The 14,450-nt window shown below is 50.7% G+C and overlaps 1 protein-coding gene across 1 annotated transcript in view; it reads left to right on the top strand.

Moving 5' to 3' along the window:
• Positions 1–5,649, top strand: part of GMPR (guanosine monophosphate reductase) — a 46,160-nt gene extending 40,511 nt beyond the window's left edge. Inside the window, exons 8-9 of the mRNA XM_079776021.1 lie at positions 1,221–1,380; positions 5,066–5,649. Coding sequence (XP_079632147.1) covers positions 1,221–1,380; positions 5,066–5,246 — 341 coding nt within the window. The 3' untranslated portion in view covers positions 5,247–5,649. The remainder of the gene's footprint in view (positions 1–1,220; positions 1,381–5,065) is intronic.
• The last annotated feature ends 8,801 nt before the right edge of the window (positions 5,650–14,450 follow it).

Genomic DNA, 14,450 nt, shown 5'->3' on the forward strand with positions numbered 1-14,450 from the left:
CTTAAACTATATAGGTAGGTACATTGCTGTTAACTTAATTAGGGTACTCCTAAGCTGGCCTTTGCTAAAAACTCAAGGGGCCAAAGAGCCGCATGTGGCTCACGAGCCGCAGTTTGCCGACCACTGACTTAGTGTATCTGTACCCTGGTGTCCTCGTGTTCCGAATGGGAACCCTCGCTAGGACTTCCCGGGGAGCGGCTGCAGCGGTTTGTAGCAGTCGGTGGAGACCCTGTCTGCACAGTTGCCCATGGACTGGGTGGGGGTGGGACTGTTCCCATTTCTTCACATACACCCTTTACTTCCTTGACAACTAGGCATGGGCGTCTCCCATGTGCCATGCCCTGTGACAGGCCCTGGGACACGGCAGTGGCCAGTCCTGCTGTTCCAGCTGCTCCTGGCCCTGTTCCAGTGTAGCCTTCAAAGGCAGCTTCAACACGCCTGTGTCCTCTGCACCTAGCCTGGAAGTTTCATGCCATTTGGTGATTAATATGGGATATTATTTATTCTAGAAGGCAAATATCACAACAGAGGTGGGAGGTAGAGCTTTACACGATACATATCCATGCATACATACACATGTGCAGGTTTCTGTCCTTCATGCCAGTCCAGTAGAGGAGGTTCAGTCTGCTCCGAGGTCTCACGATCTACACGGTGCGAGCGTGCCGAGAGCTGAAGGTAGACCAGATGCCTGGTGGGGACCTTGTAGAGCAGTTACTGCACCAAGGATAAGATGGACAGCGGGCAGCCTAAAACGCTGCTCTGAGTCTAAGTTCAACCTCGGGAAGGTGCTCATTGTTTTGTTTTGTTTTTTTTAAAAAATATATTTTATTGATTTTTTACAGAGAGAAGAGAGAGGGATAGAGAGTTAGAAACATCGATGAGAGAGAAACATCGATCAGCTGCCTCTTGCACACCCCCTACTGGGGATGTGCCCGCAACCAAGGTACATGCCCTTGACCGGAATCGAACCTGGGACCCTTGAGTCCGCAGGCCGACGCTCTATCCACTGAGCCAAACCGGTTTTGGCAGGAAGGTGCTCATTGTTAACGACAGAGGACTGGCCCTTGTTAAACTTTGTCGGGAGGGGAGAGGTGGGCTTCTCTCTGGACGGTAGCTAGGTGGCTGGAGGGTGAGCGGGGTAGCACTTGGATCTTCCCAGAGCCTGTCTTCTCTGAGCTCTTTCCATTGCTGCTTCCTCCCGTCCCACACCGGGCGTGTAGGAGCCGGAGCAGACTTTGTCATGCTGGGGGGCATGTTCTCGGGCCACACCGAGTGTGCCGGAGAGGTGATCGAGAGAGACGGGCAGAAGCTCAAGCTCTTCTATGGGATGAGCTCCGAAACAGCGATGAAGAAACACGCCGGAGGGGTGGCCGAGTACAGGTAAGGCTTCTCACCGGTGAGGACTCGCATTTCCCCTGCTCCTCTCAGAAACGGGTGGAAGTAGGTCTCAAGGAACGTTGCTTCTCTTTATAGTAAAGCACCACGGGCAGGGGCTAGGAAACCTGTCTTGCTCTTTGTAAGTAGCCATGTTTTTTACCCAGCTAGTGTGCAGTGTGGGGGCCCTCAAAAGGCAGTGATAGCAGAGCTGTTTGGGGGTGGGTTGGACATGGCCTGGGGTGTGTGTGAGTAGGGAGGGCTCCTGCTCAGCCAGTCCCCGAGGTGACACTCCAGACTTCCAGAGGGGGCCGGGAGGTTACCGCCTCATCCTTCTGGTAGAGCCTCTGCTGACCTCTCCCAGTGACCTCTGACCTCTGACCCGGCATGCGTTCAGGCTGCGAGAATTGGGTTGAAGAAGGGTCTTCATTGCGTATGAAGCAGGTGTGGTTCTGGGCCATCACGTGGCGGTCGGCTTTCTTGAAGAATGCCATGTTTCGCCTACAGGGGCTCACACAGCACCTCTCGGCTCTGACAGTTGAAACAGGCATCATTTTTAGCCATGTCATTGCCCCTCATTGTAGGCGGGATGCTCACGTCTGCTTTCCTTCTTTTTTAAAATCCGTGATCCCAAAAGATAACCTGGCCTTAATTTCACTTCCATCTATGTTATTGTTTTACCTTTAAATTAGATTTATTGGGGCGACAGTGGTTAAAATCACTTCCATTTTATTGCCTGCATGTGTGTTTATATGACAATATATCCATGACCTTGCCCTGCTCCAGAGAGGCTGCTGTTGGCCTTATTGGGGTTGGCGCTGACGACAGGGCACACGGAGGGGGCAGGACGGAGGTCCTGTATCCTCAGGAGGAAGTCCTCTGTGGGAGGCCGACTGCCTTCCCCCAGGAAGCCTCAGTGCTGGGATGGAACCCAAACCCTCTGTGGCCGACACCCTCCATGTCCTACCATTCCTTCCACACCTAACCGCTTATTGTAAGGACATGGGTTTCAGATGCATTATATAAGGTTCAAAGCAATCCAGAGGTGAAACATCAGAACTCCCAGAGATTTGCAACGGGCGGGCAGTGTGGGGCACCATCTTTCAAGCTCTTTCTTCAGTTAGGGAACCGGGGACTTCAATCATCTCTCTCGCCAGTCTTTCTCTTTTTTTTGGGGGGGGGAACCTCAATAAATAGAACATTATAGTATGGGGAAGGCGGGGTGGGAAAGAGGAGTAGGGGTCTGACTGGCCGCACTCCTTCCCCTGCAGCCTGGGGACAGCCGTCCCGTGTGGTGACTGATAGAGGCGGGGGGACTGCTGCTCGTGCTAACCCGGACCTCTGGCCAAGCTCCCCGCTTTCCCAGCAGCCATTGTCACATCCCAGGCGGGGCAGGGCCTCCTGGGCACTGGCTGCTTTGCCTGGAGTACACTGTTTGCCCTGCAGCTGTCGCATCTGTATCGGGTCCTAAGAAAAGCAGACAGGGAAGGCCCGACGAGGCTCCACCACGGACAGAAGCCAAGGGGCCAAAAGAAAACTCATCTCCTGTCATTTCAGCAGGGTCCAGACACAACAGGAGATAAAATATTCAGGAGCAGCAAGACTCCTATCTGAAAGTGGATTCGAACCTTAGACAAGGAAGAGACGCCCTGGAGGAATCAGGACTTGGGCCCAAAGGCAGCCTGAGCCCTGCGGGCTGTATCTGTTCTCCATCTTCCTTCCTTTTCCTCCCTCCTTCCCTCTCTTTTCCTGGGCGTTTGCAGCCTCATCACCATCGTCTCCTCACGAGAATGGTTCTCCTCATTGACATTATATTTAATTAAGACCCCGTTATGTATGCTGTGTTAGTTCCTTCCCAGTCGTTAACCATTTATTCGGCTCTCACGCTGTCCATCCTTGGGAGATCAAAGTACTGTTGTTTTACAGATGAGAAGACTTGAGCGTCAGCAGTAAATGACTTGCAAAAGGTGCTGTCACCAGTTAGCAGAGAACCAGGATGAGAATCTGGGTGATTTCCAGGAAGCCCCCGGAAGGCCCGGGCCTCAGAAAATGAAAGGGCAGGCATGGCAGGCACGCGTGCAAGGACGCTGGTCTCTGGTCACAGAGAGCAGTGACCTGAGTCTTCCGCTTCATCATATCAGTGCCCTAAGCCAGCCGCTAGGCCAGCCCTTGGTCTAGTGCAGTGGTCGGCAAACTGCGGCTTGCGAGCCACATGCAGCTCTCGAGCCGCGGTTTGCCGCTCTGTTAACTAATGAGTTTGCCGACCACTGCGTAAGGCAATACCCTTACCCAGAAGGTTTTCCCTAAGGCAGTGGTCGGCAAACTCATTAGTCAACAGAGCGGCAAACCGTGGCTCGCGAGCTGCATGTGGCTCGCTAGCCGCAGTTTGCCGACCACGGGTCTAGTGGATGGTCTCATAGACTTCACCCAAGGGCAGTCTTGCATGTGTAGGTTTCAGTGTACAAGAGTTACTCCCTTTTGAAATTCCAGGTAGTAAGTCTCTAATCAAGAGGTAGTATTTTAACAGTTGAAGAGAGACCAGCTAGAGAAAGTTCCAGTAACAATTTGGTTAATTGTTAAAATTCCCAGATTGGCCCTTAGGTGGGGCTAGAGTTCTGCATAGATTTGGGGTCTCCTTTTTGCGCTGTCTCTCCAAAAGCGGGTCTGGACCGTGTCCCCATTTGGCAGGAAGGGGACCTGACCTGTGGAGTCAGTGTTACTTGGAGGCTTTGTGAGGAGGGGCCGACTCAGCGAGGACAGATGCTGCTCAGGGTTTGCACTGTGTACTGGACCTGAGTTTCTGAATCCTCCTCTGAAAACAGGAAAGATGCTAACCTAAGCCCTCGCGGCTCGGTGCTAAAAAAGTCCCGAGTTCTACTCTGGTTCCACCTTGCTGGGACCTTACCCCACACCTAGCACGGCAGGTGTATGACTTGCGTGAGCGCGGGAGTGAGCTGGGGCAATGTGCCCGACAAAGCGCCCTGCCCCCAGGAAAGGCAGGCCGTTGGAGGGAAGTCGCTGCATCTTGCTGGTGGAGGTGCCTACGTAACCTGGTGGGTGAGGGTGTTCATTTCATTGGCAGCCTCCTCCTCCTCCTCCTCCTCCTCCTCCTCCTCCTCCTCCTCCTCCTCTTCCTCCTCCTCCTCCTCCTCCTCCTCCTCCTCCTCCTCCTCCTCGTCCTCCTCTTCCTCCTCCTCCTCCGCCTCCTCCTCGTTGACTCCTTTGGAGATGCTCGGAGTCTGACCTGGGATGCAGGAGGGTGAAGCTCCAGGCGTCTTCTGTTGTTGATCAGGGAGGGTGAGCAGAAGGGGCGGTGGCGGGGTTGGCCTGGAGGTAATCCCCCACGTCTGCTCTCCTGCCCCTGGGCCCTGGGCCAGCGGGAGACAGGTGTGCAGACAGGTGGGAGAAAGGTGAGGTGAGTTTCTGTAGCGCAGCGGGGAGGCCCGCTGCTGAGAGGAATGCGTTGAGCAGGTCCGGGTTGCTCACAGACGCTTTCCCTGGTGCTCTGAGCAGCGGGCGGGAGGTCAGGCGTTTCGGGTGGGAGGACCTGTCCATCCGAGATGCGGACGGGGCCCGCCTGGTGTTTGAGGCCGTGTGGGTGTGGGGTCAGGGGCATTTGGCTACCGGAGGGCCCTGGGGCTGCTTCAGGGGCTAGAGCTGGGATTAAAGGAGCACTTCCTTTTTCTCCCAGAGCATCGGAAGGCAAGACGGTGGAAGTGCCTTACAGAGGAGACGTAGAAAACACGATCCTGGACATCCTGGGGGGACTGAGGTCTACCTGCACCTACGTGGGGGCCGCCAAGCTCAAAGAGCTCAGCAAGAGGACGACGTTCATCCGGGTGACCCAGCAGCACAACACGGTGTTCAGCTAACCCGGGGGCAGGCGCCGGCTGCTCTCGGAAGCTTCCACACGCCGCGTTCACATCCCCGTCCATCTGAGCTTCGGGCTGCTCCTGAATGGCGGGACGCTGCTGCCCCTCCTGCCGCCGGGAGGCGCCGGGGTCCCCTAGTGCCTGTGGTGGGGCAGCAGGCAGGGCACTGATGGGGTCAGTTGTCATTGCCCAGCTGCCCGGAACTCATAACCTCATCGTGAAAACTAACACTCGTACCTTTTTCTTTGTTTTTTAAAAAGAAAATGGTTTCACTTTAATATAATGCTATTACCTTCAGACTTACTGAGTCCTGGAGTTTGCCTTTTCAGGAAACCATGTTGTAGGGGGACCTGGGGTTTTCCACCTCCTTCCCAGACGCGCTCGCTAGTGGCTCTAAGTCCAGATACCTGGTGGTGGTGGTGGGGGGGGGGGTCAGGGTAACCAGGTCTCCCCCTCCGGCTTCCTTCCGTTTTCTGGAGAAGAACCAAAGCACAGAAGGACGGGTGAGGAGGCGCCGGTTTCCGCAGCTCCTCTCAGTGGGCGGGGAGGTGTGTCACCACCTCGGGTAGCCGAGTCTTTGGGGAGCAGCTCATCTGCCCCTGCCAGTTGGTGCTCCTTCTGGGGCGCTGTCCCTGTCCCTGTCCTGGTTTGTCACTTAGCTTTGTTTCCTCCATCTCTTCCTTTCTGAGTCCAACTTGCCTGGCTGGCCTCTCCCTTCAAGAGATTATACTTTACTTTGAAATTCCCCACCATATTTTATTGAAAGGTTACCCACCAAAAAATTAGCAGGTAGAATCCCATTGAAAAAAAACAAACAGCAAACACCTTGACCAGCGGCTTCCTAAAAGCATTGGTTTAAAATATGAGTTAGAACCGTCCCCTCGTGGTGATTATGCTTTGAAGGAAGGGCCGCCCATGTTCCTGGATAATGGTCAACTCACCGGAAACGTCGGTGCTTTCCTGGAGAGAGGACCCGGGCCTGGCAGGAGCCCTGCAGCCGGCCGCTGTGGCGCTGTGTCCGCTGTGGCGCTGTGTCAATGGTGAACGTGGGCATTGGTGACGACTGGCCGCTTTCTGAAGCATTACTTGAGGGATAGGACTGGAGGGTGTGTGCAGACCAGGGTGTTACTTCTAAAGAAGCAGACGCAGGAGTAAACTTTTCCCTGAAAAGGCAGCAATGGCCCTGGAGTAAGGAGGGGCCGAGGGTCCACTGTAGGAGGGCAACCACCAAATTGCACACACTCAGAGTTCCATTTTCAGTCTTACAAGAATACCGTCCAAGACCAGCAACTTTAACTCCACTGGAATACCTTTCCCCCACACCCCTGGAGAATGATGCTTGTACTCGTGGAAATGTGAATGGCTACACCTTGGAGATGTGGGGGTCAAGGACGTGTAGTCAGAGCAAGATGTGGGGCTGTGCTGGAGGCACCCCGCCTTTCCTGTCTGCTGGGCAGGAGGGGTGAGCCCCAGGCTGCCCTGTAGAAGATGGAAGAAGGGTTTGACATGCCTCTTTATTGTTTCTTTATGCAAAACTAGGGGCTCAGTGCATGAATTAGTGCACCTTGAAAGGAATTGTGGGCCACAAGGTTGCAGTGGGCACAAGGGTGGGTCTCGGCCCATCCTCCGCACCCCTGCCCGGCCCCTCCCACCACGGCTCCCGGTCCCCTGTCTGCTAGCAGCCCTGCTCCTGCTGCTGCTGCTCCCACGCACTGATGGCCCCAGGCACACCCGCTGACTGCGCGGAGCGATTGGGGCCAGTGCCAGCAGCGTGTGTGAGCGGTGGCTGTTGCCCCAATCGCCCCTCAGGAGCAGGGGAGGTGGAGAAGCCCTGAGGGGCAATCGGGCCCAGCAGTGGGTGCAAGTGGGGCCAGCGCCAGCAGCAGGTGCGAGCACCCAGTGGGACCACGGCGTGCGGGAGCAAAGAATATTCAGTAACCACCAGAGGCTCGCCCCTATGACAGCAACTGGCACCCCGTCTTTGGTCTGGAGCCCCCATTCACCTTCTCCACCATCCCGCCACAGCCGATGCCCTCCATGTTCCGCATGCGCCCCCTGATGGTCAGCGCACATCATAGCAACCGGTTGTTCAGCCATTTGGTCTATTTGCATATTAGGGTTTTATATATATAGATGAGGGAGAGAGGTGAAGCAAAGGAGGACCTGAGGGGATCCACTTAAGATGTCCCAGCAGTAGTGAGTGGGAAGGGACTGTTCCCAGTGCCCCTCCCGGACTGGGATCCTCCTGGGCTCCCCCCAGAGTGCCCAGGGTGGGGGCACCCGTCACCCGATGGCCCCTGTGGGCAGCCCTCTGCCGGGATGTCTGCTCGTGCTGTCTGTCTTGCGCAGACTGCAGACTGGCTCTCTCATTGCACCAACCAACTGAAGGCAGGTCCCTCGCTCAGGTGTTTAGGGACGTGAAAAGCTGCACACTCTGCTGGGTCATCTGGAAGCAGAAGCCGCACAATTAGCAGTGATTCTAAGGCATCCACCTGGTAGCCAGTTCATCTCTGCCTCCAACAGGAGTGGGGGGAGGGGAGCCGCCCACAGACCAGGCGCAGGCCGGGACACAGATGGAAGCAGCCCTGTTGCCTGAGTGCAGGCCTCCGTGCAGCAGTGGGCGGGTGAGGAGGGAAGGAGCCGGGGAACTGGGTGCCGTCCTGTCCGCCTCGGGGTCCCGCTGTGTGCTTAACAGCGTCCAGGCCTCCCCACTGCAGCGGGGAAAGCAAAGGCTTTTCCTAATGGGTGTGATCAGTCCAGGTAAGACTCACAGCCATTGGACCCCAAACTTGTCAGAGCCATTAGCATCTAACATTAAAACAGGGCAGGCGGCGGCTCAGACTGCTGCCCCACACGTGCCCCACCCAGCACACAGCACGGCCACCCACACTGCTCTGGAGGAGGAGGGACCCGGCAGGGCTTCCTGTCGGGCCGCGAGGCTCACCTCCTCACTGCCGGCTTAGTGCACGTTCCGCCACACACCGACATGCACAACGCGTCCGGGCCTCCCGTGAGTCCTGAGAGGACATCCTGGTGAGATGTCCCCAAACACCGAGCCAGGAAGATAGGACAGAGTTACCCTCCCTCCCTGGGCTAACTGGACACCGGGTTCTCCTCCACCTCTGCAGGGCCTCCCAGCTGGGAGGTCGTCATCACACAAACAGCTGGCAAAGGTCACTGAAAGTCATCGGTCCCTGAGGACCCACTTTCTGGGGCAACTGCTTGAGACAAACAACCCCCCCCCCTCCCCCCAGCTTGTTGCGTTTCTAACAAGCATAACTACAGGAAACATTTTAACTACAGTGAACTTTGCCTTCAGACCATGAACCAGTTTACAGCGAAACTGTACAGAATGTATCCATGATGCTACGTGAGCGCACCAAGCTGCCAAATGCTGTTTAGAAACAATTATCTCTTGTAAACAGTGGAATTCAGACAGGAGCAATAAACAGGAACGGAACGAGGCACAGCATCAGATGCGGAAGTGTAACTTTTGTCTCAGAAACTCATCCCGACCTCTGCTCCCCACACCCTTAGTACAGGCAATGCCCATGTCACCACCCCCCAAACCCACGGGTGACAGCCGTGGGTAAGGAAGGAGGAATTCCCAGTTGCCTCAGCCTCCATGTCCCTCAAGGACCTGACACAAGGCAAGGACACGTTTGCAATTGGCACTGTTATTTTTATTAGTACGAGTATACTGAAACAATAAACTTGTACTGGTATACAGACAATTTATTTAAAACAATTTTGTTCAAATTTTGAATCAAACATTGTTTTATTATAATAATGAAATAATTTCTACCTAGAAAACCTGCAAGCACCATCAAAGAAAGGGACCATAAAATTCAATAAACAGACTCGAGTGTATCCTACAAATAGACACACCACGATTAGAAAATAGAATATGAATTCTTCCTTTTTTTTAATATTTGTTTTAAAAAAGCTAGTGCAAGTACAATATTTTACACTGGAATTACAGAGAGTATGCACGCATATGGAAAAAAGTTCTCCTGTCACAATAAAAGCTCTTAACTATGTATGCACGTAATATTTTCTTTTCGATAAGGTGCAAATCATCACTCCTTCCCTAGTTTTCCTCTGTACTGGCCATGTCAGTCTGATAGTGCCCACAGTTCTGGCGTCTCCTTTCCCTTGGCCGGTGGGAGGCATACGGTTGGAAGTTTGAATGATCAGATATTAACACATCCAGAGGGACGGATCTCAGAGATGGTTCTGGGCCGGGACCCCACTGGCTAGAAGTTAGGGCGCTGTGTTCACTGAAGGCCGCCACGGAGACTAGGGCTGTCCTGAAACCTCCCCTCAGCTGACACTGATTTGGATTTACAGGTGAGCAGTGATGGCCGGGGGTGAAGAAACCTCCCCCAAAGGCCAAAAGGGCAGTATTCACAGAACCCAACGCACAGGTGTCACGTTTAATGGTCACGGACTAAAGAATCTACCCCACTCCTGGGCCAGATCATACCTTAACCTTTTGCACTCAGATGTCAAGTGTGACTCGACACGGTTAGCATTAGAATAAAGGAATCGAGAAAAAAGCAAGCGAGTGCAAAGGGTTAAGAGTAGGTGGTTCACGTGAGAACCAGAGGAAACCTACGCACCTGGCTGCTTGGTACCTGCTTTTTAAAGACAACAGCTCTAAAGTAGCGTCGCCTCAGCCCTGATATTCCAGAGAACAGTCTCAGCAAAGATGACTGTAAACAATGCTTCCCACACAGGCCTTCAGACTGGCCATGGAAAAGGAGACAGGCTCATTGGCCATCCAGACAGTAAACGAACAAACTAAAGGGAAAGAAAACTTGGGCAAAGTCTCCAATTATCTGCAGTGGAAGACTTGAGTCCTTTCAGATAAGAAAAGTTACGGAAATTCTTAGAGACTGTTATTGTATAGATACTACCTATTGGCCAAATGCACTTAATTTTAATACAGCTGAACCGTTTGTATGCAAGTCAAGAGGACACGAGAAACTGAAACACCGAGGCCGCTGATCCCTCCCATTGTACAGGTGAATGTCAGCTACCAGAAATGTTGCATTTAACAGCAAGGGGGCAGCTGAGCTTCTGCAGGTAAGAACTGTAGGTGGGTTTGCTCAATATCCCCACAGCTGTCCAGTATCCGCTGGCTGGCTTGATTTTTGGACAGAATATGACTTTTCTGAGAAGTTGTCCCACATTTATTTTGGCCTCAATATAAAGAAAAAGTTAACTGAAGTGAAATGAGGCATTTGAATTGAATTTCGTGTTTTACCCCCCCCATTTAAATGAGGTGTGGGGGGGGAAGAAGGCCGAACATTTTTTTGTCCTCACAATGAGTCCTGTTTTATTAGTAGCTAGGATCCCTTGTTACAAACACTTCTTGTTCAGGATTATAATCTTTGGGTTTATTGGAACAGGAAGTGCTGAAAATGTCAAAATATCATTTCTGAAGAAAAAGGAGTTGCAATGGCTTAAGAGTTTAAACTAAGAAGGGAGCTCAGAGAAGTACTTTCAGCATAGGAATGAACAGTATTCTCAAACTGCAGAATACAGAGTTGCCCTCTCTCTCTTAGAAGGAGGGCTCTATGTAACGAAAACAGAAATGAAGCATAGGTATAGTTGAAGAGCCTTTGACGCAGTAATTCTTCCAGGCCGTAACCATACAAATCTGATCATTTAGACACAACGAATTTCTATATACAAAGAAAAACATGTAACTTTCAACCTTTATGCTTCTTCTTCTTTTTTTTTTACAAACAAGGTATGAAACTCATTGTTTCAACAGATCCATATCTTTCAAACACTGAATGAATCATTTCGACATTCATTTTTCTTTTGTGCAATTTTTTAAAACATTACCTGTACTCCTCAAAGTGAGTGCCTCAAAAATTTCTTTTCTTCAGCTTCTCAGGTTAGGTGTACATTATAAAGAAGAAAAAAAAAAAAGGAAATTCCCACAAGGTCTAGTGCTACAAGAAAAGATCCCATCAGTAAGTAACATTTGAAGCGAGGTCATCTCTGTAGAAGTCTCGGCTCCAGAGTAGAGGTGTGCAAATCGTTTGGAGTTTCCCTATCAACAGAAACACAACACTGTCCGTGGAAAAGAGGAAACCAACCCAACACAATAGCATATGCATGTGCTTTATAAAAAGTATATTCTCTGTATATTTATTACTCGATGTCTTAAATTCTCCATTTCAGAAATTCTGGGTTGAAAACACAAAAGTGGGAGCAAAGGCCTCCACTCCACTCTTAAAGAATAAAAAAGCCTAATTCCCTTTTCTTTCATATCCACCAAAGAAGCTGGGTCGGGCCAGGGAGACGGGCGGCCCTGTTGTCACCTGGAATCATCACGGTGACCAGAAAACAGGAAGTGCAAAGGGTTAGGAGAGAACAGGCCACAGCTTGTTGAGCTGCTGATGGTACATGAAACAGTCGCCATGACAACCCACACAGCTCAAAAAGCCTGGCCTTCTGTCCCAAGAGCTCTGCTTCTTCACCCAAATCGGAAATCGCGTGGCATTAGTGTCTTTAAAAGCATTGAGATTTTTCTATGAAAGAAAGAGGTTTCCTTAGTAGTCACAGATGTTAAAGGGTATTGTCAATTGTTTCCTTAAAAAACAAACAAACAAAAAATTCCAAAGCGACGACGACAAAAAAGAAATTTTGGCAACATATTTCAGTAAAGATCAAACTATGTGCAAAGAGTGGATTGATGATTACTAGGAGCTACTGTTCCTCGTGAACACGCAGCATTATATTGCAATCTATGCAGGATCTAAGGAGTAATCCACAAGGTGCAGGAAATCCAAACATTCCTCGAAGTTGTACAGCCCTACTCCAGAGCAGTCAAAGTGCTGCTCCGGGCACATCAGTGTACCACACACACGCCAGCCCGTCCCTGAGTAAGAGGTGTGAAAGGTTCCGCAGCCTTCCTGTGGGGGGGGGGGGGGGAAGCTGCTGCCACTTCCTGTGGGGGCAACCCAACACGCTCACCCAACAAATAACAGAGGGTCCCAATGCAGAGTCAGAAAGGGGTCGACAACAGCAGTGAAGAAAATCAAACCATCCCAAACCAAACGGGGCGAGTTGGGGAAAACAAAACAAAAAAAAATTGACTGACATAGAAAATTATCCTGAAAGTCCCAATGAAAATGCAATTTGGATTTCCACTTCAAAAGGTTTGAGGTAAGTGGCACCCATCTCTTTATCTGCAACCCAGTGTGGCCCAGACAAACTGAAATAATTCTCAGGTTAAACATTCGAAGGAACAGTCCTTTTCTGTATTTAGAAATCCCTATAAAGAGAGGTTCTTGTTTGTTGGTTTCTTATTATATTTTTTTCTTTTCACCCTAATTTCTTGGTGATTGTGTTCCATTGTAAATGCAAAAGGCCTGCTGTTAATAGTTTAAAAGTGGAAAACAGGAAAGAAAGCACTAAAGACAGTGTCAGCAAATATTGCAAAGTGGACAGGGTACAGAGGCACAAGGCTGATTCTCGTAAGCTGCAGGGCACCGGAGAATTTCTACGCCTGTCGCTGCCAGGTCTGCTACGCAGGAGTGTGACAAAGGCTGCTTGCTCTGGGAGCGTCAGTTCAGCAAGGTCTGCAAACAGGAGGCAGCTCCCTGTCCCCTGGATGTTCTTCCTATTTGAAGAGAAAGCTGCCACAGAGGAGAGTGAGCAGTGCTGGCAGGCGGCCCCTCCACAGCCGCTGGCCTGCACGCTCACAGTTCACGCACACATCACTTCCTGCGGGCTCAGAGGCACAGCTCAAAGTCTCAAGGACACAGGCCTGAGGAGGGGCCTGCCCACTTGCGGGAAAGGGCGTGGAAAATGGGTTGATGCTGGCTCTATTGCTCCAGAGTGCGCCTTAGAAATGACTCTGCCTCCTTCCTCTACACACTCCACATTCACTATTCATCGTGGTGACAGCGGTACTGCGGCTGGTCCCCTAGATCTCCTTTGCTTGATCTTTCTGCAACATGGCGACTGACACCTGGGCTCCTGAAGGCTCCCGCCCAGCACTCAGCATCCACAGCAGCAGGGGGAGCTCGCAGCGGGAGGCTCTCCCCTTCCAGCTCCTCCCCTCCAAACAAGGAAAAAGCCAAAAGGGTGTGAGCTTTAACTAGAGCACACGGATCAGGCTCTATTGGCATGGAAAGTATTGCACATGCTGAAAAAGCAGGAGAGCGAAATGGGACGATGCTGAGAAAGAACCAGTCCTCTTATAATTCCTATACCTGAAAGAGAAGCACAAAAGTGACGATGATGTTCCTATTGCTCCAACCATGTCTACTTTCCCATTTTAGTGTTGGTGGTGTGGATCCAGTTAGTGCAATGCTCGAAGTAAGCCAAAAGGTGGTGTGTGTCTTTCTGAGTCCACGTGAGTGGCTACTGTAAATAGTGGTGCCAAGGAGGACAAAGTCGATGTGGCAGCCCCGTATTCCTCTTGCCACCAAAGGTTATAAAATAAAAAGAAAAACAGAACCTAATAATTGCAAGTGCCCTGAGCAGAATATATGGAAGATTAAGCAAGTTCTCTGAACAGAAACGCTTTAAAAAAAAAAATACAGCACGAAAGGAGCATTATGACTGCGAGAATGGGTCCACCCAGCTCTCTGCGAGCATGCAGGGAGGGTGATGGAATTCGAAGAGAGTCAAGCAAGGTCCGGCTCTAGCTATTCTATATCTATTCAAATGTTTTTGGTACATTCCAGAAAATGGTCTATCAACTCGTTAGTCCTGGTGAGAACAAAATGTGAAGGAACACTGGATAGCCAAAAATGTGGGTTGAATTAGGACTTCTTAAATTTGTGAAATGGGAAAAGTATTATTTCTCAATGAGGAAAGGAAAATCAGAAGTGTTTGTTCAGATTAGCTGCAGCCATTCTAAGTACGAATATTAAAAATTTCTTCCTACTTATAAAGCCTTTTTAAAGCACTTTGAGATGCAAACTCAAAACCCACAAACAATATTTCACCTCTCTGGGAATGAAAGGTTTAAATTCTGAAATACCTTTCTGGGTTTGTACCAAACACCAAATCTTGATTTGATTTCAGATGAAAAAAAAAAAAAGTCATTCTGAAAAGACATTAACAACAACAATAATGAATTTTTTAAAAAAAAAAACTTGCTCACATATATAAATGTCTCTATGGATAACTCTCTCAATGAATCTGAAGAAAATTCTCAGAGTTGTCCTGCCA

Source organism: Cnephaeus nilssonii (assembly GCF_951640355.1).
Source record: "Cnephaeus nilssonii genome assembly, chromosome: 7".
In the NCBI taxonomy this organism is placed as follows: Eukaryota; Metazoa; Chordata; class Mammalia; order Chiroptera; family Vespertilionidae; genus Cnephaeus; species Cnephaeus nilssonii.